This window comes from Squalius cephalus (assembly GCF_949319135.1).
Source record: "Squalius cephalus genome assembly, chromosome: 21".
NCBI classification, from domain to species: domain Eukaryota; kingdom Metazoa; phylum Chordata; class Actinopteri; order Cypriniformes; family Leuciscidae; genus Squalius; species Squalius cephalus.
The window spans coordinates 5612736-5638264 of record NC_137142.1 but is presented as its reverse complement, the minus strand read 5'-3'; the positions used below and the strand labels follow the sequence as shown (position 1 = coordinate 5638264).

General features: G+C 37.5%; 3 protein-coding genes across 3 annotated transcripts; all 3 read right to left on the bottom strand.

The window, feature by feature from the left end:
- Nucleotides 1–1938: 1938 nt before the first annotated feature.
- LOC307149479 (serine/threonine-protein kinase pim-2-like) lies at nt 1939–25146 on the bottom strand (the record flags this gene model as incomplete). The annotated part of the gene is made up of 8 exons (XM_079855822.1): nt 1939–1959; nt 2070–2146; nt 15372–15449; nt 23599–23778; nt 23881–24262; nt 24483–24533; nt 24707–24801; nt 24984–25146. 8 exons carry the CDS (start codon nt 25144–25146, stop codon nt 1939–1941), a joined length of 1047 nt encoding a protein of 348 aa, XP_079711948.1.
- On the bottom strand, nt 3830–6251 carry LOC307149453 (serine/threonine-protein kinase pim-2-like; the record flags this gene model as incomplete). Its single annotated transcript, XM_079855799.1, has 6 exons — nt 3830–4017; nt 4120–4501; nt 4722–4772; nt 4948–5042; nt 5225–5410; nt 6158–6251. The coding sequence occupies 6 exons, from the start codon at nt 6249–6251 to the stop codon at nt 3830–3832; spliced, it is 996 nt and encodes a 331-aa protein (XP_079711925.1).
- On the bottom strand, nt 6744–11165 carry LOC307149451 (serine/threonine-protein kinase pim-3-like). Its single transcript, XM_079855797.1, has 10 exons — nt 10921–11165; nt 10694–10813; nt 10250–10585; nt 9327–9512; nt 9050–9144; nt 8826–8876; nt 8224–8605; nt 7942–8121; nt 7263–7407; nt 6744–6917 (listed from the first exon to the last, which is right to left on the bottom strand). Exons 1-9 carry the CDS (start codon nt 11084–11086, stop codon nt 7304–7306), a joined length of 1620 nt encoding a protein of 539 aa, XP_079711923.1. The 5' UTR covers nt 11087–11165; the 3' UTR covers nt 6744–6917; nt 7263–7303.
- Nucleotides 25147–25529: the final 383 nt, after the last annotated feature.

Below are 25529 nucleotides of genomic sequence, written 5' to 3'. Positions count from 1 at the left end.
ACAGGTGCTTCCTCTGGAGACGTGGTGGGCACGTTATTTGGGATCCTCACTTTTCTCCTGAATGGGGACCTGGCAGGTACAGGTGCTCCCTGTGGGGAGATAATTTATATCATTTTAAAATTAGATAATTCTTATCATAATAAGAGATCATTTTCGACAATTACTCTGAATATCTGGGGGAAATGTGGGTCCCTCTCAATGTCTATGGTGGTTGCAGCCTTAGCTGAAGTTTTTACCTTGGAGGTCAGGAAACCAAGTCTTGCGTTTTCTCTTCAATTCAGCTTTCTCTTCTTCACTGGTTTAGAGTCAGATACTGGAGGAATAAAAAATCATTTAGACACAATTGATGGAAATAATCAATATTAAGAGAGAACAAATTTTTACGTTCAAGAATTTATTTCTGGGGGAAAAAACAAATGAACGAGTATCCTAAATGTTTAAGAGAAATCGTCTCGGTTATGTATGTAACCCTCGTTCCCTGAGTAGGGAACAGAGACGTTACGTTGTGACGACGAATGGGGTTTCGCTTAGAAAGCCTCTCACCCAGATAAGGTTAAACAACTGAAAACAGTCACCAGGCACCCCATAGTTTGTAATATGATTAGAGTATGGTACGAAGTTAGAGAGTACATGAAAATAGCTGACTCTTTATCCCAGTATAGCCCCATTTGGGGCAATACATTATTCAAACCAGGCACGAAGGACTCAGGATTCCGACTGTGGGTTGAAAAAGGATTAAGCAAAATTAGTGATCTTTTTGAGGAGGGAATGTTGATGTCGTTTGAGCAGGTATCTGCTAAGTATAATATTCCAAGAAAACATTTCTTTAAATACTTACAGATAAGGAGTTTTGTTCTTTCTATGCAGAACCAATCATTAAACTTGCCAGTACTTTCTTCTTTGGAGGAATTAATTAATAAGAAATGCAATAATAAAGGATTAATATCAGTTTTTTACAACTGGCTTGTATCAGGATCTACTGAATCATCAACCCCGAAACTTGAATTATGGAAGATGGGATTGAATGAGGATATATCTGAGGATGAATGGAGACAAGTCTGTAAAAACTCTCAGAAACAGTTAGGTAGCGTTAGCTTAAAACTTCTTCAATATAATTGGTTGATGCAGACTTACATTACTCCTGTCAAGCTAAATAGATTTAATACAAATATTCCTGATACATGCTTTAAATGTAGAGAGGCTCAAGGTTCATTTGTGCATTGTGTTTGGGAATGCAACATTATTAGAGACTTTTGGGTGGAAGTGATTAATATTACAAAGATAATTTTACCCTTGAATATTCCTCTAGATGCAAAAATGATTTTGCTACATTTATATCCAAAGAACCTTAAACTAAATCTTGAACAGCGTAAATTTATAGATTATGCTATACTACAAGCTAAAAGAATGATAGCTCTTAGCTGGAAAAGGCCTGATCCACCAACTATTGGAACTTGGATTAATGCCATGGCACAGTGTATGGCCATGGAAAAAATAACATATTTTATTAAAAACAAAATGGATGTGTATGAAGAAATATGGAAACCGTTTAATTACTACATTAACAACAATAATATTGGTCATTTACTACAGGAGATGTAACTATGTATAGTGTTTGATTGTTTTTTTGTTTCGTTTTGTTTTGCTGGAAAAGGTCACTTTTATGTGTAAAGTACAGTAATGTAGCCTATATTTGGTTTTTGGGTGCCTTGCAATATGTGTTTTGCATTTAGATTGTCTCTTGTGTGAGACTTTTTTGCATTTCTATATGGGAGAAGAGAGTGAAGTTCTCTTGTTGGGGTGGGAAATAACTGTGACGAAATGGAAATGTGTTTCTCTGTTTTCTGCCTTGCATAATCAAAAACAATAAACACATTGTTCAAAAAAAAAAGAAAGCCTCTCACCTTCGAGTATTATAAAACGGCAGCCTTCTCTTCTTCACTGGTTTAGATTCAGATACTGGTGAAATGAAAAAATAATAATTAAGATACAATTGGTGGAAATAATATATTAATAATCTAAAAGAAAACAGTATCTTTTGTTGTTGTGGCGCTGGCTGATGTTCTTACCTTAAATGCCAGGAAACCAGGTCTGGAGCTTCTGAACTCAGCCTTCTCTTCTTCAGCGTGTTTAGAGTCAGAAACTACTGAATTAAAAAAAAAAATCATTAAGTGACACAATTGGTGAAAATAATATATATATATATAAATGAAGGTGACTTGACTATAAAAAGAACATTACAATGAAAAAAAAATTTGAAAACCTCTCTACAAATAATCCAGAATTGAAGACAAATGCTAATAATCTACTCTCTCTGTTCCACTTCCTCACACCTGAAATCTCTGATCGAGTGAATCTCCTGAAGTTCTCCATCCTACAGTAGATCATTTCTAATCCACTTATGTTGTAAGATCTGCTCTAACGTCGGGCGTTTAGTTGGATCCAGGGTTAGGCACTGGCTAATCAGATCACTGCATTCTGTACACATTTTATCAAGGAGAGAGCTGGTTAGTCATGACCATGTGACACTAATGTTGGCATCAATAGCCGCTTTCCGACCAAGTAGTTCTAGGAACTGTCCACTTCTAAAGAGTTCTATGAACTACTCTCCCCCAAACTCGGTTTTGCTGTTTGCGTTCGCACTGGTCAAGTGGCCAAAGGAACTGGTAGGAGGGGTAAGGGAGTGACGCAAGCACAGTGACTTTTATTTTGACGGCGCGACGGACCTTTATTTTGGCGGCGCTGAGAACGCCAGAGCAAACAATGCTCGCATTCTCTGTGTTCATTAGTTAGCGATCTGTCTAACAGTACTGTTTAATATCTTATTAGATAGAACTGTTATAGAAAGTAGACAGTATATGGAAAAAGGTTATTAGCCTATGCCGTGTGGTTGATGTCCAGTGTTGCTAGCTGAGCAGATAAACATAATCATGTTTGACTTGGTACCCTCAAAGTTGCGTTGGATTTTCTCTTCAGCATAAAGGTTTAGAGACCCATCTATCACTGTTTTCCATGTTTAAACTTTGTATAGTTAGTTTATGGAGTAAATATATAGGCTATAATCTGTGTGTTTACATTCTAGCTGTTTTAAAAATGGCGGGTGCTGGTGTTCCGCGTGCGTTCGGTGAATCAACGTACACTAAACGTCACGGATAGTTCCTATAGTGCTGGTTTAGACCCTACTCTGAAGTAGGACCCAAATTAGTTCCTACAAATGGAGTTCCTAGAACTAAAATCATTCCTAGTTCCTGCGGTGCGAACACGCCGACATCCGGGTACTTTAGCCAATAGTTCTAGGAACTGTGAAAAGGTTCCTCCGGTCGGAAAGCGGCTTATGAAAACAGCATCTGAAACATGATTAATATAAGGTCAAGTGTTCTTTATCTTTACTTTAAAGGTGAAGTATGTATTTTCTTCTGCACTAGTGGCACATTGCAAAATTACAAAATAAAGCATAATTTAAAAAACCTACATCATCACGTCATCCCCAACTCAAACATCACAAACGCAGCTCTTACTGGTTCTTGTGAAGGCATGTTTCAGGTCCAACATATTAGGAATACTTTTAGCTGTGTTGCATTTGTCTTTATGAACATTTGTCTTTATGAACATTTGTCTTTTGATCTGTTCACTTTGACGAGTTCATGACCTGTTTAATCTCCGAAAGTAGAAATGCAGTGAATTTTGGCTTTCACTTCTGTGACTAAAGCTACATTTCTTATAGTATTTAACTATATATAAAAAATTTTACACACTTCACCTTTAACTGTGTCTGTACTGAGCCTTTTGCTTTATGTATGTGTGTGTTCATCAATGTTATCAACATCATTCACTCACCGTTGGATAAGCTGGTGTTCTGAAATGTAACTTTGGCTTCTTTGGTTTCCGTTGGATTGTGAAAAGGAGGACATGCGTTCACCATCTCGTACAGCAACACTCCTAGAGCCCAGACATTTGCTGGGACGGCGTGAAATCGAGGTTCTGTGAAGACTTCAGGAGGGCAGTAATCCAGGACTCCTGTAAGCAAGACATTTGTGTGTTGTTGAGCAATTTTTTCAAAGTGTCAAATAATCAGCAAGTCATTACATCCAGGTTTCCACACACTCCCAAAATGCTCACCAATGTAAATGTCGCTGTCGTAGCCATCACTACTAAGCAGCTGACCAGAGCCAAAGTCTATCAGCTTGAGCTCTAACGTGTCTTTCTTCAACAGGAAATTGTGCGCATGAACATCATTGTGAAAAACGTCATGATCAATGCAGTGTTGCACTGCCAGCACAGCCTGTCGCATGATGACCCGTGCGGTCGTTTCGTCCAGTTGAGGATTACGAATGATAAAGTCCAGCACGCTCTCGCAGGGTTCGGGATACTCCATCACCAGGGTGTATTTTCGAGGGTGCTCAAACCAATCGTGTAGTTGTATGACGTAGGGGCTTATGGGTTCTTGCCTCATCATTAGCAGCAGAGCCACTTCTGTAATGAGAGGTTCGGGACGCCCAGGCTAGAGAAAAGAGAAGAAGACAGAAGATTAGCTGGGTAAAAATCTGAAGAAAACTTCATTTTTAAAGGTACTTTTCTTTGATCTTTGTAGATCCGATCAACAGAGCCTTTCCAGGCTTATTTGTCTATTACATTTACACCTAAAGCTTCCTACAGGTGTACTGACTACAGTAATCAGCACTTAAACAACTAAATACACATTCAGCTTTTGGCCAACTTACAATAGCAAGATAAAGATCGTTGCAAGTCTTGCGCATTCGCTTGATGGCAACCTGCAAAAATGAAAAAAGAAACACACTATTCAATAACAGTAACAGCATTCAAGCGCCTGACCTTGCACATAACATTTACGATTTGAGCATCTAAGTATTAAACCATGTGTATTAAATATGTTTTGATGCGTGCAAGAGCAAAATGTTTATACAATTCAGCAAAATCAGCAAAAACCTTTTTGCCGTCAAATTTGCGTGTTCCCTCGAACACTCTTCCGAATCCTCCGGATCCAATCATCTCTCCCGCGTTATAGAGAGACTCAAAGGAGTCTGAAAAACAAACAGGAAAATATGAGAAATATATGAGCTTGCTAGATCCTTTGTTTCATATTAAGAATATCAGTGCAGGTCGAAAAAATAATATTAATATTCTCTGAAAACAAGCCTCAAGATATCTTTAGTGGAAAACAAGAGGATAATACTGTTTAAAACAATAATGACTGCAGATTTACCATGATCTGGCTCGACGCCGGAGTGATCTGGATCAGAATCTGGCTCTGAGTCCAGATCTAGTGGAGGAACGAAAGGCTCCACAACATCCACAGCTTTACTGTCAGAACAGCAGCGGGACAGACTCGTCCACAAGTTCCTGATGAACCTACAAATCCTGTCCATCTTCTTTTGTTTTGTAGGTTTTTCTGAAAAAAACAACAAAAAAAATTAGAAACATCTCTGACCTCACATTTAACAATGATATAACTTCCATTTTACTGTTAAATTCTTATCTTTAATGTCACAAATCCAAAGTAATGCAAATATTTCCAAGCTATCCGCCTGACGACGCCCTGTTTCTGCTTAATACCTGCAGAAATGTCCCTTAGCGGTGACCAACATTTTTCACAATATTAAGTAATAATCATTTTATTTCACGATAATGATAGTTATTTTTTTGTTATTTTGTTTGATCTTTTATTAAAAAGAGAGCATACATTTCCAGGCCTCATTTGGCACAGTTCTGGCAATGGTAAAGGTCATATGAGCCATCATGTCTTAAAATATATTTCACATTTATTTTTTATGAAATATAATATATTTAAGTAAACATTGATTTTATTAAATACAGCAATGTCTTATTAAAGACATAACTTAACCGACTCTGTTTACATGAATACTGGTCACAACAGCCATTTTGACACAATTTTGTCAGTATTTGACGATACAAACGCAATACAGAACTCTATTCAGGATCATGTGTGTGTTTTCCGGTGTGTGTCAGACAGCGCAAGTCAGTTCATGGCTAATTGGCTTAACAAAAATATATTCAAAGAACATTTTGTCCAACTAAAATATTTCAGAAGAATTTCGCTAAGAAACAGTGAATGTGACCAGACCTTAACTTGTCAAACATTTTAAGCAGTCACCATTCTGCCTTATTTCAGTCTCACCTGTCGAGCTCTTGTTCTCATCCTCCATGGCACCGTGAGCAGTCGGGACGTCTGAAGTCTCGACGGGAACTTGACCAGGCTGTGGAGGACACATCCACTCCTGGAAGCTGTCGGATCTGGACAAACTTCTGTTTCCGCCACTGCCCTGTTCATGTTGGCTCTCAGATCTGTTGTTACTGCTCCTCTTCTCGACGATGTACGTGCCTGTGCTGCTCAAGCTCGACGACAACCCACAAAACCGCCACACCACATCCCTCACACAGTGGGACAAAGATGGTGTGGACATGATGCCCGGTGGAGAATCTGTGGAAGCAGCTCCACTGGATCTGCCTGAGGCTGGAATATTCCAGACATTTTTAATGATATTAATAATCAATGTCACTGGTCACACCAAAAAAAAAAAAATGCAACTTTCCATTTTAAGCAGTCATCATTCTGCCTTATTTCAGTCTCACCTGTGGAGCTCTTGTTCTCATCCTCCATGGCACCGTGAGCAGTCGGGACGTTTACAGATTGGTCATTTATAAAGCACTATATACATAAAGATGACTTGTCTTGACTTTTAAAACAAAGCAAAAGTGGCTGTGATGACTTGATGACTCCTCTCCAGTCTTCAGTCTCTCATGTTCTGGCTCAGACGTGGACAGGCTCTGATCTCTAGTGTGGCGCTTGAGTTCCTGTCAGGATGGGGTTGGACTTCAGGCTTCAGGTCAAGTCTCGAGCTCGAGCCCTCCACCAAGGACAGCAAGTATGTTATTTCCTGTCCAATACAAAGATTATATAAGCAAGTCAACTCATGAATGTTTTTTTGTTTGCTTATTTAAAACAAAAAAAAAGCTGATTTACACAACAGAATTGAATTCTTGGAATTGCATCACTGATTCTGTTATTTTCCTGTTTATTACCATGAAGCCACTTTGAAACTATCTGTATTGTTTAAATCACAATATATATATATATTATATGTGTGTATATATATAAATGAAGGTGACTTGACTATAAAAAGAACATTACAATGAACAAAAATTTGAAAACCTCACTACAAATAATCCAGAATTGAAGACAAATGCTAATAATCTACTCTCTCTGTTCCACTTCCTCACACCTGAAATCTCTGATCGAGTGAATCTCCTGAAGTTCTCCATCCTACAGTAGATCATTTCTAATCCACTTATGTTGTAAGATCTGCTCTAACGTCGGGCGTTTAGTTGGATCCAGGGTTAGGCACTGGCTAATCAGATCACTGCATTCTGTTCACATTTTATCAAGGAGAGAGCTGGTTAGTCATGACCATGTGACACTAATGTTGGCATCTATGAAAGCAGCATCTGAAACATGATTAATATAAGGTCAAGTGTTCTTTATCTTTACTTTAAAGGTGAAGTATGTATTTTCTTCTGCACTAGTGGCACATTGCGAAATTACAAAATAAAGCATATTTTTAAAAACCTACGTCATCACATCACAAACGCAGCTCTTACTGGTACTTGTGAAGGCATGTTTCAGGTCCAACATATTAGGAATACTTTTAGCTGTGTTGCATTTGTCTTTATGAACATTTGTCTTTTGATCTGTTCACTTTGACGAGTTCATGACCTGTTTAATCTCCGAAAGTAGAAATGCAGTGAATTTTGGCTTTCACTTCTGTGACTAAAGCTACATTTCTTATAGTATTTAACTATATATCAAAAATTTTACACACTTCACCTTTAACTGTGTCTGTACTGAGCCTTTTGCTTTATGTGTGTGTGTGTTCATCAATGTTATCAATATCATTCACTCACCGTTGGATAAGCTGGTGTTCTGAAATGTAACTTTGGCTTCTTTGGTTTCCGTTGGATTGTGAAAAGGAGGACATGCGTTCACCATCTCGTACAGCAACACTCCTAGAGCCCAGACATTTGCTGGGACGGCGTGAAATCGAGGTTCTGTGAAGACTTCAGGAGGGCAGTAATCCAGGACTCCTGTAAGCAAGACATTTGTGTGTTGTTGAGCAATTCTTTCAAAGTGTCAAATAATCAGCAAGTCATTACATCCAGGTTTCCACACACTCCCAAAATGCTCACCAATGTAAATGTCGCTGTCGTAGCCATCACTACTAAGCAGCTGACCAGAGCCAAAGTCTATCAGCTTGAGCTCTAACGTGTCTTTCTTCAACAGGAAATTGTGTGCATGAACATCATTGTGAAAAACGTCATGATCAATGCAGTGTTGCACTGCCAGCACAGCCTGTCGCATGAGGACCCGTGCGGTCGTTTCGTCCAGTTGAGGATTACGAATGATAAAGTCCAGCACGCTCTCGCAGGGTTCGGGATACTCCATCACCAGGGTGTATTTTCGAGGGTGCTCAAACCAATCGTGTAGTTGTATGATGTAGGGGCTTATGGGTTCTTGCCTCATCATTAGCAGCAGAGCCACTTCTGTAATGAGAGGTTCGGGACGCCCAGGCTAGAGAAAAGAGAAGAAGACAGAAGATTAGCTGGGTAAAAATCTGAAGAAAACTTCATTTTTAAAGGTACTTTTCTTTGATCTTTGTAGATCCGATCAACAGAGCCTTTCCAGGCTTATTTGTCTATTACATTTACACCTAAAGCTTCCTACAGGTGTACTGACTACAGTAATCAGCACTTAAACAACTAAATACACATTCAGCTTTTGGCCAACTTACAATAGCAAGATAAAGATCGTTGCAAGTCTTGCGCATTCGCTTGATGGCAACCTGCAAAAATGAAAAAAGAAACACTATTCAATAACAGTAACAGCATTCAAGCGCCTGACCTTGCACATAACATTTACGATTTGAGCATCTAAGTATTAAACCATGTGTATTAAATATGTTTTGATGCGTGCAAGAGCAAAATGTTTATACAATTCAGCAAAATCAGCAAAAACCTTTTTGCCGTCAAATTTGCGTGTTCCCTCGAACACTCTTCCGAATCCTCCGGATCCAATCATCTCTCCCGCGTTATAGAGAGACTCAAAGGAGTCTGAAAAACAAACAGGAAAATATGAGAAATATATGAGCTTGCTAGATCCTTTGTTTCATATTAAGAATATCAGTGCAGGTCGAAAAAATAATATTAATATTCTCTGAAAACAAGCCTCAAGATATCTTTAGTGGAAAACAAGAGGATAATACTGTTTAAAACAATAATGACTGCAGATTTACCATGATCTGGCTCGACGCCGGAGTGATCTGGATCAGAATCTGGCTCTGAGTCCAGATCTAGTGGAGGAACGAAAGGCTCCACAACATCCACAGCTTTACTGTCAGAACAGCAGCGGGACAGACTCGTCCACAAGTTCCTGATGAACCTACAAATCCTGTCCATCTTCTTTTGTTTTGTAGGTTTTTCTGAAAAAAAAAAAAAAAAAAATTAGAAACATCTCTGACCTCACATTTAACAATGATATAACTTCCATTTTACTGTTAAATTCTTATCTTTAATGTCACAAATCCAAAGTAATGCAAATATTTCCAAGCTATCCGCCTGACGACGCCCTGTTTCTGCTTAATACCTGCATAAACGTCCCAACATTTTTTCACAATATTAAGTAATAATCATTTTATTTCACGATAATGATAGTTATTTTTTTGGTTATTTTATTTGATCTTTTATTAAAAAGAGAGCATACATTTCCAGGCCTCATTTGGCACAGTTCTGGCAATGGTAAAGGTCATATGAGCCATCATGTCTTAAAATATATTTCACATTTATTTTTTATGAAATATAATATATTTAAATAAACATTGATTTTATTAAATACAGCAATGTCTTATTAAAGACATAACTTAACCGACTCTGTTTACATGAATACTGGTCACAACAGCCATTTTGACACAATTTTGTCAGTATTTGACCATACAAACGCAATACAGAACTCTATTCAGGATCGTGTGTGTGTTTTCGGGTGTGTGTCAGACAGCGCAAGTCAGTTCATGGCTAATTGGCTTAACAAAAATATATTCAAAGAACGTTTTGTCCAACTAAAATATTTCAGAAGAATTTCGCTAAGAAACAGTGAATGTGACCAGACCTTAACTTGTCAAACATTTTAAGCAGTCACCATTCTGCCTTATTTCAGTCTCACCTGTCGAGCTCTTGTTCTCATCCTCCATGGCACCGTGAGCAGTCGGGACGTCTGAAGTCTCGACGGGAACTTGACCAGGCTGTGGAGGACACATCCACTCTTGGAAGCTGTCGGATCTGGACAAACTTCTGTTTCCGCCACTGCCCTGTTCATGTTGGCTCTCAGATCTGTTGTTACTGCTCCTCTTCTCGACGATGTACGTGCCTGTGCTGCTCAAGCTCGACGACAACCCACAAAACCGCCGCACCACATCCCTCACACAGTGGGACAAAGATGGTGTGGACATGATGCCCGGTGGAGAATCTGTGGAAGCAGCTCCACTGGATCTGCCTGAGGCTGGAATATTCCAGACATTTTTAATAATATTAATAATCAATGTCACTGGTCACACCAAAAAAAATGTCCATTTTAAGCAGTCATCATTCTGCCTTATTTCAGTCTCACCTGTGGAGCTCTTGTTCTCATCCTCCATGGCACCCGGCGCAGTCGGGACGTTTGAAGTCTTCATTGGCTCGACGGGAACTTGACCAGGCAGTGGAGGACACATCCACTCTTGGAACATTTCTAATAATATTAATAATCAATGTCAGTGGTCACACCAAAATAAAAATGCAACTTTCTATTTTCAATGACAAATAATTTATGATTCTTTAATAAAAGCCTATTCTGACCTCTGCGAGAGCGTTTGGATGAAGTGGACGGACGTCCATCATCTGGCCTCTGCAACTCTCTCTTCCTCTGAGCCGGACCTGTGGACACAGAAACAAACTCACAAGACAGAGGTGTTAAATGTCCAGGAATAAGCTCTTGGCTCTGTGCCTGGCTCGGGCCTGGCATCCTCCTTCAAACTGTAATAAAAACAATACAAATACAATACAAAATAATACAATAAAATAAAATTCTCCTCAGAAAAAACCCTCCCCCTAAAAAATAAAATAAAATAAATAATAAAATAAAACTCCAAACTCCCTCTAAATTTAGAAAAGAACAATCAAACAGAAGTGTCCTCAGAAATAATATGATAAAACTATAAATAAAACTATGTAAATGAGTATATCCTCCGATCTCCTTCTAGAATAAAAGTCTCCTTTCTGAAATCCTCCAAACAGCTTCAAAATCGCAAGATCAGCACAGAAAATATTCAGCAGAAGTCTCTGAATTCGCCTCGCCTCAACCAACAGAAAGCGATCTAGCCTGTTGATATTTGCAGACAGAATTCATAACACGCGTCGCAATAACAAATTCATAACACGCGTCGCTATAGCAACAAAAATTCGAAGCATTACAGTTACAGTATTATTCGAAATACCTGAAGTCGCGCGCGTGAGCAGAGCGCGTGAGCGCACATCGCATCTGGAAACAAACTGAATCAGGACTGAATGTTATTGTTAAATAACCATTTAACAAGTGATATAATAATGTATCATAACTGCTTAGCTAAAAAAATCATATGTTGAAGCATGAAATAAGGTGAATCAGTGAATTTGAGTTTGTTGTGGGTATATTATTATTATATCAGTAATAAAAAAAAATATATAAAAAAATGTGTAATCGTTCAAAAAATGACTAGACATTTATGTCAATGCGATTCAGAGACGAATACTAATGTTGTCCACCAGAGGGAGCCACAGAATAGCAAGTTAAAAAACTATGAAAATTGTTCAATAACTTGTAGTCAAAATAGCATATACATTCATTATAGTTGAATAAAGCCCAATAATGAGTTTGCAAAAACTTACAGACCATGATTTTATTTATTTTTTTAATATTAATGATATTGACAACATATTTGTCAAGTTGCAGACATGACAGAATTTATGTCCAATTGAAGAAGAGGCACTATATTAACTGTCTACTTTTATATAGTACATATATATATTAATACTTCCATAAAGAGACACTTAAAAACTCATATTTTATTTGAAAAGAGACATGTCCACTGTATAACTATATATCATCAACACAAGCCATTGTGCTTGAACACCGACGATCGCCTCAAGTTAAACTGCATTGTTTCATTGACCTTCTGTGTCATTGCTCACAACGCTTACGCGACAGGACTTTGAAACAGCAAACAGCTAAAACAATAAAGGCGTGACTTACATCGCATCCAGCTAGCCAACTCCGTCCAAGCTCCATCACCCTTATTTCTTCTTCGTTTGAACGCCCTGAGAAAGGATTTTGTAAAGATAAAACCGATTTTAAATTCATCTTGAAAGAGAGATATTGCGCCTAGCTTGAAAGTCGAGAACGGTCCAATCACACACGGCCAAAATATTAAAAAACAACTTTGATTCACTGAAATCAAAAGTGGGAGGGTCTGGCACAAGGCCAATCTGAAACAAACCGATTAGAGTTCGGCCTCAAGTCACATGCGTTTAAAACAAAAATGCGCAGCAGAATAATTAGGCACGTTGATTTTTTGATCAATTTTTTTTTCTCCAGGCACATTTTACCAATTCCAAACCACATTAATCGTAATAACTACTATTTATTTTGTACTGAATCATTTATAAGTGATATATAATTGTTCATGAAGGCTGGAAATGAAAAACGCCTTGTATTATGAATAATTATTAGGCAAGTTTTCTTTTACAGATAAAAATTAATCCACATAATTAATTAATATTGTTGAGCCTTTACCTCTTTTGTGAATATTGACCAATTAAACCTACTGAAAAGAGCTTGTGACTAAACCTCATAACTCCAGGATCCTCAAATCCTCGATCAAACCTCATAACGGGGGATTTCGGACAGCCGTTGAGCGTCGTGTTGAGCAGTCGGAGAATTATCAGTTAAAAGTGTCTAAAACACATAAATAACTGCTCTATTGTGGATTTATCCTGCAATGAACATGTTAGGCAACTTTTGACATGTGTTTGGCGTCGAGTGTGTTATTTTATATCGAGTTATTTTGCCTTTGTATTACCAGGCACAACCGTGATTAATTTGTGCATCGTCTTGTGTTTTATGTAGAACTGATTCATTCTCTATGAAGTGAAACCCCTATTTCCACGTTTTATATCTCCATTGTGCATGTAAAATATGTTGTTATATAATGTGTTTAATGGATTAATTGTTTTATTCATGTAGTATTGTGCATATTCACCACTAGGTGGGGATGTTTCCCTTCACATTTAGTTTAATTGAGTTGTTCAGCATTTCATTGAGTTGATTTGTGATTTAATTCACTGAAAATGTATTATAATTGTCAATCTGCAAAATTGTACTCACTATATGAACACAACGCAAAAAGATTACATTGATTTAAAAATATTAAAAAGAAGAGTACTGTTTTAAATAAATATTTCTAATAAATGTATATATTTTAACTTAACATATGCAAGCTTGATAAAATGATCATTCTAAAAGAAAACTTCAGATGGCACTTAGAGGCTTTTGCAATTGAACTCTTCATACATATACATATACATATACACCGGTGCTCCAGTTTTAAGTTTAGTTTGATAAACAATTATGGGAACTGTGTTTCTTTCCATTTGTATTAGGATGGAATAAAACAGTCAGCTGTGTTTAGAAATAGGCCAAATGCATTGCATGGTCTGCACTCTTAACATATCAAGGAGAAGGAGAAACCCTCCATTCCCACACCTCATCATCACGGCGTCATAGTCATGACAACATCTGCTTTCAGGTCCGACTCCCTCTTTTCTTGATAGAAAAGGTCCTGGGTCCATCAGCTCCATTCACCAGATAACCCTCATCATTCCCAACAGGCTCAACACACTTGGCCAAAAGCCCAATAGCAAACAGCCAATAGTAGACTACTGAGTCTATTGAGACCTGAGAGGCTGATTGTTTCTGATATATCATATTTGTTACCTGTTTAAAATGTGCTTCCACCCGATCCAGCCCGATCTCATAAAAGTGTATAGCACGAATTTTATTTCTTGTACCATTTATAATCTCGTAACCACGACGCTCCGACTTTTAAAAGATCCGCTCCGCACTCCATACTCTGTTGGATAAGCTTTCAGACACGGTTCATGTGGAGGACTTTCCCCATAGTGTCATCGAGACAATGTCTCGTTCCCTGTTCTCAGGAAACATGTTACAGTCGTAACCTGAGACGTTATAGTTATCATCCTTAGTGTGAACTTAGATAAATTAAAGTTAATTGAACTTAGTTACCTGAACCTAGATTAATCAAAGACATAACTTTTTATTTGTTTTTGGGGAACTATTCCTATAAGCTTCAAGACTGACCTAAATCTTTCTAATAATACAAAAATAGCATCTTTAACTTAAATAACCAATGGGGGTGTCAGGCAATAAATTGTATTATTATTATTATTATTGCCCACAGACTCTAGTCTCATTTATTATAGGGTTGTGTTTTAGACAGGCTGTGTAAGTTTGCAACCATGTAGAAGGAGATTTGAACAAAATAGGCTTTAGCCTTTTCACTTCAAAGTTTTCTCATAGACTGAGACTGTTTAAAAGCATTTCTTCTTTTGTATTCATTGAAAGCATTTATTCAAAGGGGTCATATATACAGATTGGTCATTTATAAAGCACTATATACATAAAGATGACTTGTCTTGACTTTTAAAACAAAGATGACTTGATGACTTGTTTCCAGTCTTCAGTCTCTCATGTTCTGGCTCAGACGTGGACAGGCTCTGATCTCTAGTGCGGCGCTTGAGTTCCTGTCAGGATGGGGTTGGACTTCAGGCTTCAGGTCAAGTCTCGAGCTCGAGCCCTCCACCAAGGACAGCAAGTATGTTATTTCCTGTCCAATACAAAGATTATATAAGCAAGTCAACTCATGAATGTTTTTTTTGTTTGTTTGTTTGTTTGTTTGTTTGTTTAAAAAAAAAAGAAAAAAAAATCTGATTTACACAATAGAATTGAATTCTTACAATTGCATCACTGATTCTGTTTATTACCATGAAACCGCTTTGAAACTATATCTGTATTGTTTAAAACGCAATATATATATGTTTATATATATATATATATATATATATATATATATATATATATATATATATATATATATATATACATATAGATATATATATATAGATATATACATATATATATTATAATCTAAGAGAAAACTATATTTTGTTGTTTTGGACCTGGCTGATGTTCTTACCTTCAATGCCAGGAAACCAGGTCTGGAGCTTCCTTCTGAACTCAGCCTTCTCTTCTTCAGTGTGTTTAAAGTCAGAAACTAGTGAATTAAATGTGCTTCCTCTTGGGATGAGTTGGGTACAGGTGCTTCCTCTGGAGACGTGCTGGGCACTGGTGCTCCTTTTGATGTCCTGGCAAACGTAGGTAGTCCCTTGGGGGCCTTAAGGGCAAAGGTGTCAAGATGACATCCCTTTTCAGATGCAATCTCATATTATTAGGGATCCTCACTTTTCTCCTGAATAAGAGCCTGGCAGGTACAGGTATTCCCTGTGGAAAGGCAGCGGGCACTGGTGCTTCCTCAGATGACAAGGCAGGCACAGGTGTTTCCCCTGGGGAGGCAGTGGGCACGTGTGCGTCCTCTTGGGATGAGGCGCGTACAGGTGCTTCCTCAGAGGACACAGTGGGCACTGGTGCTTTAGGTACAGGTATTCCCTGTGGGAACAGTGGTCACTAATGCTTTAGGTACAGGTATTCCCTGTGGGAACAGTGGTCACTAATGCTTTAGGTACAGGTATTCCCTGTGGGGACCCGTCTGGCATGGGTGCTCCCGCAGGGGACTGGACAGGCACAGGCTCTCCCTGCTGGTACCTAGCAGGAGATGGGGCTCCTTGTGGGGCCTCCACTATTCCCCACTGGCCTGAAGTGAGCCCACACCCGTTCTTCTCAAATGATGAGCGTAAACGATCCTCTACCTCCATTATTGGCCACCACCTCCCTGCGAGGAGGGCTGTGATGAGCTCATGCTCATCTAAGGGGCTTAAAGGTTCTGTTTCTCTGAAACAGGTGGGCATGGTGGACATGCTCAGTTTGATGGATAAGTCAAGTCAAGTCAAGTCAAGTCATCTTCATTTATATAGCGCTTTTAACAATGTAGATTGTCTCAAAGCAGCTTTACAGAGATAAATGTATAATTTAACGTAAGCTTGTTTTGGCTTTATAGCGGTTCTTTAATAAAGTTATTTTCCAGCTAAAGTTAGTTTTGATTGATTCGCTTCTGTCGCAACGATCATTTGTTTTTAAATTAGGGCAGCCAAGACGACACCATTCTCTCTACACAGACTTTAAACGCGAACCTGTGAGAAACGCTGATGGCGTTCAGATGCGCATTAAGAACGGGTTCAATAGTTATGTGCGTTTGAATATATGTGCGCAGGTTTGGAATTCCCTAAAAACCAAGCCTAAACAAATTACTGGTGTTTCCTTATTGTTTTGATTCAGAATTTTATTTTATTTTATCAATTCGGGGTAGATACGCTAATTGATTTTTCCCGACGACGCTTTATCTGTAGAGTGGGAAAGGGATCCTCCATAGGGAGAGACTAGTTGGCACTTCAGCACTGCGTTGACATCGGTCCAGGCGAAGGTCCTTCATCAGATCTGGAAACGGCCTGGATCCGGCAGGCTGCGGGAAAACCTTGGGATAAACAAAGACACTAAAATTAGCGTAGATGCCATTCTTCTCATGATGTAACAAGTACATCAGGATTTATGGGAAGTGTTCCCGGTTCCAGCTGACCTAATCTATGCAGCCTAATATTGAATTATAGAAGTCTATAATGTATTATGTGAACGCTATGTCAAAGAGATGTGTCTTTAGTCTAGCTTTGAACTGACAGAGTGTGTCTGCTTCAGATGTTTAATAGGGAGCCAGTGCAGTTTTGACAGAACAGGGCTAATATGGTCATACTTCCTGGTTCTGGTAAGAACTCGAGCTGCTGCGTTTTGAACCAGCTGTAGTTTGTTTATTAAGCGTGCAGGGCAACCACCCAGTAGAGCATTACAATAATCTAGCCTTGATGTCATGAACGCATGAACTAATTGTTCCGCATTTGTCAATGAGAGAATATGACGTAATTTAGATATATTTTTAAGATGGAAAAATGCGGTTTTACAGATACTAGACACGTGACTTTCAAATGAAAGATTGGTATCAAAGAGCACACCCAGGTTCCTAACCGACGACGAAGACTTAACAGAGCAGCCATCAAGTGTTAGACAGTATTCTAGGTTATTACATGAGGAAGTTTTTTGTCCAATAATTAGAATCTCTGTTTTTTCAGAATTTAGAAGTAGGAAATTACGAGTCATCCAATTTTTTATATCAGCTATGCATTCTGTTAATTTAGTGAATTGGTCAGTTTCGTTAGGTTTTGAAGAAATATAGAGCTGAGTATCGTCGGCATAACTGGAAGCTAATTCCATGTTTCCTAATGATATCTCCTAATGGTAGCATGTACAGAGTGAACAGCAACGGTCCTAGTACTGAGCCTTGTGGTACGCCATACTGAACTTGTGATTGATAAGACATCTCTTCATTTACTGCTACAAACTGATAACGGTCAGATAAGTATGATTTAAACCATGCTAGTGCAATTCCACTAATTCCAACATAGTTTTCTAGTCTATTTAAAAGAATGTTGTGGTCAATGGTGTCAAATGCAGCACTAAGATCGAGTAACACTAATAGAGAGACACAACCACGATCGGATGATAAGAGCAAATCATTTGTTACTCTAACGAGAGCAGTCTCAGTACTATGGTACGGTCTAAATCCTGACTGGAAATCCTCGCAGATATCATTTCTTTCTAGAAAGGAACATAGTTGTGAAGATACTGCCTTTTCTAGTATCTTTGACAGAAAAGGTAGATTCGAGATCGGCCTGTAATTAACTAATTCTGAAGGATCAAGTTGCATTTTTTTAACAAGCGGTTTAATCATAGCCAGCTTAAAGTTTTTTGGTACGTATCCTAGAGACAAAGACGAATTAATGATATTAAGAAGAGGATCTATGACCTCTGGAAGCATCTCTTTCAGTAGCTTAGTCGGTATAGGGTCTAACATACATGTTGTAGATTTAGATGATTTAACGAGTTTAGTAAATTCTTCCTCTCCTATAGCAACGAATGAATCAAATTTTTCCTCAGGAAGACTACAATGCACTGCCTGATGCGATACTGTAGTAGACGGTTGCATAGTTATAATTTTATCCCTGATATTATCAATCTTATAAGTGAAGAAGTTCATAAAGTCATTACTGCTGTGCTGCTTGGAAACTTCTGTGTTTGAAGCTTTCTTTTTCGTTAGTTTAGCCACTGTTTCAAATAAATACCTAGGATTATGTTTATTTTCTTCTAATAGGTTTGAAAAATAAGCAGATCTAGCAGCTTTTAAAGCCTCTCTGTAAGCAATCGAGCTCTCCTTCCATGAAATGCGAAATACCTCTAGTTTTGTTTTCTTCCAGTTGCGCTCCATTAAGCATCTTTGATGACTGCAAGACATGTTGTGCAAAAAAAGTGTATAACCGAATGGCTGTTCGTGTGCAACAGTGAACTATCTGTGAAAAACTGTGAGAGAAAGAGAGAGGGAAGAGAAGAGATGACGTAAGTACACCCAGGAGCTCCGGAAGCTGGTTGCCTTAGTTTTATAACATTCATTAAATGTATCAATCTATTTATTTATTATTATTCTTTACAATAAGCGATATGCCCAGTGGCAGTCCACATTCTGCCCGGGAACCGATGCTCTCGAGCCAAATATAGTTATTTCAGTGAGTAGGCCTGTGTGTTTCGACGGCAGGAAGGAATAACCAAACCATTTTTAAACGTTTTTTTTTCCAATAATAAACGTGTCGATTCAATTAAAAATCCACATATTTTAAAATATTACATAATTCAATTAAGCCTGTTTGTCATGTATAATTCACGGACCAATCATTATCTGGCACAACAAGTTCAAATTTCATTGGACAATGTGAAGTGGAGCGGTAATTTTCCAGTCATTCATAAATCGTTTGAAAATTAGATGGACAGACGAATTTACATTTATGAAGCGATCTGAATCTGCGTCGTTTAATCAATGGATGCTAATTACAAAGCACTGCACAAAACCAGCACCAAAAGTCGCATTAATGGGTATATTATAGCTCATTTATAAAACAATAAGCCGGTCTGTCACAGGTTGAGGGACATTGCGATTTAAGAGACAGATTTTGAGATTGTCTGATTTGAATGTTTTTTTTACCACTAACTGATTTTTAAGAAAGCCTCATGTGAGCAAGACTCTGAGATTGTAGCTGGTTTTCTACTCAGAATATGATGTTGATGATATTATAATAAAGCTAATAAAAGATTTTACAGGATCCACCTCTTAGTTTCTTCAGCTGTTTTAATTCAGTGATGTATAGAAGCTTGATTCTGCCACAGAATAAAAGGTAATTGTACCTTTTTATCTCACAATTCACATTTCTAAACTCCTTATATCCTGCAATACTGACTTTTTTCTCATAATTTCTAGCCTTGATTAATTTGGACAAAATCATCCCTGCACAATGTCCATTGCATTGTGATGGTGGGAGTGGTCCTATGTGTGTATATATAATGCAGTTTTCTCTAAGCGGTTCTCAGAATTGTGCCCTTGGGATGAGGGCGTTAATTTATATATATATATATATATATATATATATATGATGTGCATGGATAAATCATTTATAATAAATTATTATTTCTTTATGGCAATATTCAATAAAAACAAGAATTGTCCAATTGTCCATTTCATGGTGACTTTAATATGTTGTTCAGGTAACACGTCGTGCATACTATGTTTATTCACTTTATGCATATTTATAATTAAACAAAATATAATATAAATCAAATAAAACTGAATCGGGAAATACATGCAGACTCTGTTTATCTTCAATGTATATTTATAATACAGAGAATATAGTATATTTATACATGAAAATGAGCTATTTTGGCTTTAAATGTAAACACCATTGTTAATTCATGTGTATCGTCCTAATAAATAAATATTTCATTTTTTTATTCAGTTCATTTTACAAAGTACAAATGTTGGTGATGCTTCGTTCCCTTGTTCATTCGCTGGTATCCTTAGGCATGCTCCGCTTTTTACATGGACTTCGCTGACTTGCACCTACATTTTCCTTTTGAGGAAATAGACATAATCAGGTTTGATAAGCTGGAAGGAGGTAAAAAAGACACATCACTTAACTTGTTTTACCATGAGGGGTCTATGAATTTTACTCTAAATTGAGGATAACAAACAAAGTAGCTTAGTTGAAGACCGTGTTTGTTTTTAATAAATTTGAATATAATTTATCATAATAAGAGATCATTTTCGACAATTACTCTGAATATCTGGGGGAAATGTGGGTCCCTCTCAATGTCTATGGTGGTTGCAGCCTTAGCTGAAGTTTTTACCTTGGAGGTCAGGAAACCAAGTCTTGCGTTTTTCTCTTCAATTCAGTTTTCTCTTCTTCACTGGTTTAGAGTCAGATACTGGAGGAATAAAAAATCATTAAGACACAATTGATGGAAATAATTAATATTAAGAGAGAACAAATTTTTACGTTCAAGAATTTATTTCTGGGGGAAAAAACAAATGAACGAGTATCCTAAATGTTTAAGAGAAATCGTCTCGGTTATGTATGTAACCCTCGTTCACTGAGTAGGGAACAGAGACGTTACGTTGTGATGACGAATGGGGTTTCGCTTAGAAAGCCTCTCACCTTCGAGGATTATAAAACGGCAGCCTTCTCTTCTTCACTGGTTTAGATTCAGATACTGGTGAAATGAAAAATAATACTTAAGATACAATTGGTGGAAATAATATATTAATAATCTAAAAGAAAACAGTATCTTTTGTTGTTGTGGCGCTGGCTGATGTTCTTACCTTCAATGCCAGGAAACCAGGTCTGGAGCTTCTGAACTCAGCCTTCTCTTCTTCAGCGTGTTTAGAGTCAGAAACTACTGAATTAAAAAAAAAATCATTAAGTGACACAATTGGTGAAAATAATATGCTAATATATATATATATTAGGGCTGTCAAACGATTAATCGCGATTAATCGCATCCAAAATAAAAGTTTGTTTTTACATATATGTGTGTGTACGGTGTATAATTATTTTCTATATATAAATACACACACATGCATGTATATATTTAAGAAATATTTGCATGTATATACTATGTATATATATTTATATTATATATAATTTATATTATATATAAATATTTTATATATAAATAACACATTTTTCTTAAATATATATGCATGTGTGTGTATTTATATATAGAAAATAATTATTATGTAAACACAAACTTTTATTTTGGATGCGATTAATCGTCTGACAGCCCTATAAATCTATCTATAAATTACAGAAACGTCTGTCTGTCTGTCTGTCTGTCTGTCTGTCTGTCTGTGTGTGTGTCTGTTCCTCGCATATCTCTCGAACCGTTAGTCCGATTGATTTCAAACTCGACAGGTGTCTCGCCACGGGCACGAGTAAGTGCAGTGCCAAGTTTGACGTTGTTTGGATGAGAAATGCAAAAGATATCGTTAAATATATCATTTTTAAAAGGTTGTGGTTTAAAAATAAACATTCTGACATTAGAGGGTTGTATCGGTCAAAGAAGCCCCAAGAAGGTTGTGGTTTAAAAATAAACATTCTGAAATAAACACTCAGTCAGCTACACTGTTTACTTCTGAATATTATAGTTTGGTTCCAGAACGTGATAAATCCATCTATCTATAAATTACAGAAACGTCCGTCTGTCTGTCTGTGTGTTATTCGCATATCTCTCGAATGTGAGATAACCACTAAATGTGTGAAAACCACTATTTTCTGTTTCAAACTTTCACATAGCATCTTTAGGTTATAACAACATTGAAAATCAAAATCTGGATTTGAATTTTTTAAGATTTATTATAAAAACGGATTATTTTTTCCCAAAAATGCAATAAATTCATGACTTTTTTTTTTTTCAAAATGCAATTAATCCATTGAATCAATATAAAGTTATTTTTGATCATATTGCCATCGCAAGAAATATCTCCTGAACTTTTTTGACGGCGATCAGCTCACAAAAACTGATTTTGCACGGGCACATTGCACTGCTCCCTGAATCGAGGTGCTTATTCATTTGTGGATGTTAACTGAATCTGTAAGTCAGCTATGCTGTTTACTTCTGAATATTATATTTCATTCTGGTGCGCTTAACGCTATCGCTACTGTGTAATAGTAGCCTATGCTATTCACCAACTAAACATATCCTATTCAATGCGTTCACAGTCTCTTTCACGGGCATCATTTGTAGTTGCCTATTCACAAACTGTTTGTTCAAGAATAGCGTTTTCTTGGAGTTCACTGTGTGCTTTCTACCATGCACAAATAAAAATGTCACTGAACTTTTGCTGTGTAATTGTAACAATGAGCACACACCAAACCAACAATTACTAAAAACACACACAAAAACTGATTTTGCACGGGCATTTTTTGCACTAGTATATATAAATGAAGGTGACTTGACTATAAAAAGAACATTACAATGAACAAAAATTAGAAAACCTCACTACAAATAATCCAGAATTGAAGACAAATGCTAATAATCTACTCTCTCTGTTCCACTTCCTCACACCTGAAATCTCTGATCGAGTGAATCTCCTGAAGTTCTCCATCCTACAGTAGATCATTTCTAATCCACTTATGTTGTAAGATCTGCTCTAACGTCGGGCGTTTAGTTGGATCCAGGGTTAGGCACTGGCTAATCAGATCACTGCATTCTGTACACATTTTATTAAGGAGAGAGCTGGTTAGTCATGACCATGTGACACTAATGTTGGCATCTATGAAAGCAGCATCTGAAACATGATTAATATAAGGTCAAGTGTTCTTTATCTTTACTTTAAAGGTGAAGTATGTATTTTCTTCTGCACTAGTGGCACATTGTGAAATTACAAAATAAAGCATATTTTAAAAAACCTACGTCATCACATCACAAACGCAGCTCTTACTGGTACTTGTGAAGGCATGTTTCAGGTCCAACATATTAGGAATACTTTTAGCTGTGTTGCATTTGTCTTTCTGAACATTTATCTTTATGAACATTGGTCTTTCTGAACGGATGCATGATGATGCTGTATGGTATTAAAGCATGATTTATAGCGTGTAGCATCACAATGATCTGTTCACTTTGACGAGTTCATGACCTGTTTAATCTCTGAAAGTAGAAATGCAGTGAATTTTGGCTTTCACTTCTGTGACTAAAGCTACATTTCTTATAGTATTTAACTATATATCAATTTTTTTACACACTTCACCTTTAACTGTGTCTGTACTGAGCCTTTTGCTTTATGTGTGTGTTCATCAATGTTATCAATATCATTCACTCACCGTTGGATAAGCTGGTGTTCTGAAATGTAACTTTGGCTTCTTTGGTTTCCGTTGGATTGTGAAAAGGAGGACATGCGTTCACCATCTCGTACAGCAACACTCCTAGAGCCCAGACATTTGCTGGGACGGCGTGAAATCGAGGTTCTGTGAAGACTTCAGGAGGGCAGTAATCCAGGACTCCTGTAAGCAAGACATTTGTGTGTTGTTGAGCAATTCTTTCAAAGTGTCAAATAATCAGCAAGTCATTACATCCAGGTTTCCACACACTCCTAAAATGCTCACCAATGTAAATGTCGCTGTCGTAGCCATCACTACTAAGCAGCTGACCAGAGCCAAAGTCTATCAGCTTGAGCTCTAACGTGTCTTTCTTCAACAGGAAATTGTGCGCATGAACATCATTGTGAAAAACGTCATGATCAATGCAGTGTTGCACTGCCAGCACAGCCTGTCGCATGATGACCCGTGCGGTCGTTTCGTCCAGTTGAGGATTACGAATGATAAAGTCCAGCACGCTCTCGCAGGGTTCGGGATACTCCATCACCAGGGTGTATTTTCGAGGGTGCTCAAACCAATCGTGTAGTTGTATGACGTAGGGGCTTATGGGTTCTTGCCTCATCATTAGCAGCAGAGCCACTTCTGTAATGAGAGGTTCGGGACGCCCAGGCTAGAGAAAAGAGAAGAAGACAGAAGATTAGCTGGGTAAAAATCTGAAGAAAACTTCATTTTTAAAGGTACTTTTCTTTGATCTTTGTAGATCCGATCAACAGAGCCTTTCCAGGCTTATTTGTCTATTACATTTACACCTAAAGCTTCCTACAGGTGTACTGACTACAGTAATCAGCACTTAAACAACTAAATACACATTCAGCTTTTAGCCAACTTACAATAGCAAGATAAAGATCGTTGCAAGTCTTGCGCATCCGCTTGATGGCAACCTGCAAAAATGAAAAAAGAAACACTATTCAATAACAGTAACAGCATTCAAGCGCCTGACCTTGCACATAACATTTACGATTTGAGCATCTAAGTATTAAACCATGTGTATTAAATATGTTTTGATGCGTGCAAGAGCAAAATGTTTATACAATTCAGCAAAATCAGCAAAAACCTTTTTGCCGTCAAATTTGCGTGTTCCCTCGAACACTCTTCCGAATCCTCCGGATCCAATCATCTCTCCCGCGTTATAGAGAGACTCAAAGGAGTCTGAAAAACAAACAGGAAAATATGAGAAATATATGAGCTTGCTAGATCCTTTGTTTTATATTAAAAATATCAGTGCAGGTCGAAAAAATAATATTAATATTCTCTGAAAACAAGCCTCAAGATATCTTTAGTGGAAAACAAGAGGATAATACTGTTTAAAACAATAATGACTGCAGATTTACCATGATCTGGCTCGACGCCGGAGTGATCTGGATCAGAATCTGGCTCTGAGTCCAGATCTAGTGGAGGAACGAAAGGCTCCACAACATCCACAGCTTTACTGTCAGAACAGCAGCGGGACAGACTCGTCCACAAGTTCCTGATGAACCAACAAATCCTGTCCATCTTCTTTTGTTTTGTAGGTTTTAAATAAATAAATAAATAATTAGAAACATCTCTGACCTCACATTTAACAATGATATAACTTCCATTTTACTGTTAAATTCATATCTTTAATGTCACAAATCCAAAGTAATGCAAATATTTCGAAGCTATCCGCCTGACGACGCCCTGTTTCTGCTTAATACCTGCATAAACGTCCCTTAGCGCTGACCAACATTTTTCACAATATTAAGTAATAATCATTTTATTTCACGATAATGATAGTTATTTTTTTTGTTATTTTGTTTGATCTTTTATTAAAAAGAGAGCATACATTTCCAGGCCTCATTTGGCACAGTTCTGGCAATGGTAAAGGTCATATGAGCCATCATGTCATAAAATATATT

What these genes read in the sequence shown, in the direction of transcription:
- LOC307149451 (XM_079855797.1), bottom strand. Translation starts at nt 11,086, where the DNA reads ATGCCAGGCCCGAGCCAGGCACAGAGCCAAGAGCTTATTCCTGGACAT. An exon ending in ATCCAAACGCTCTCGCAGAG is followed by an intron (nt 10,814 to 10,920) that starts GTCAGAATAGGC and finishes TAATATTATTAG; the next exon opens with AAATGTTCCAAGAGTGGATG. An exon ending in GAACACCAGCTTATCCAACG is followed by an intron (nt 7,408 to 7,941) that starts GTGAGTGAATGA and finishes AAATGTGAACAG; the next exon opens with AATGCAGTGATCTGATTAGC.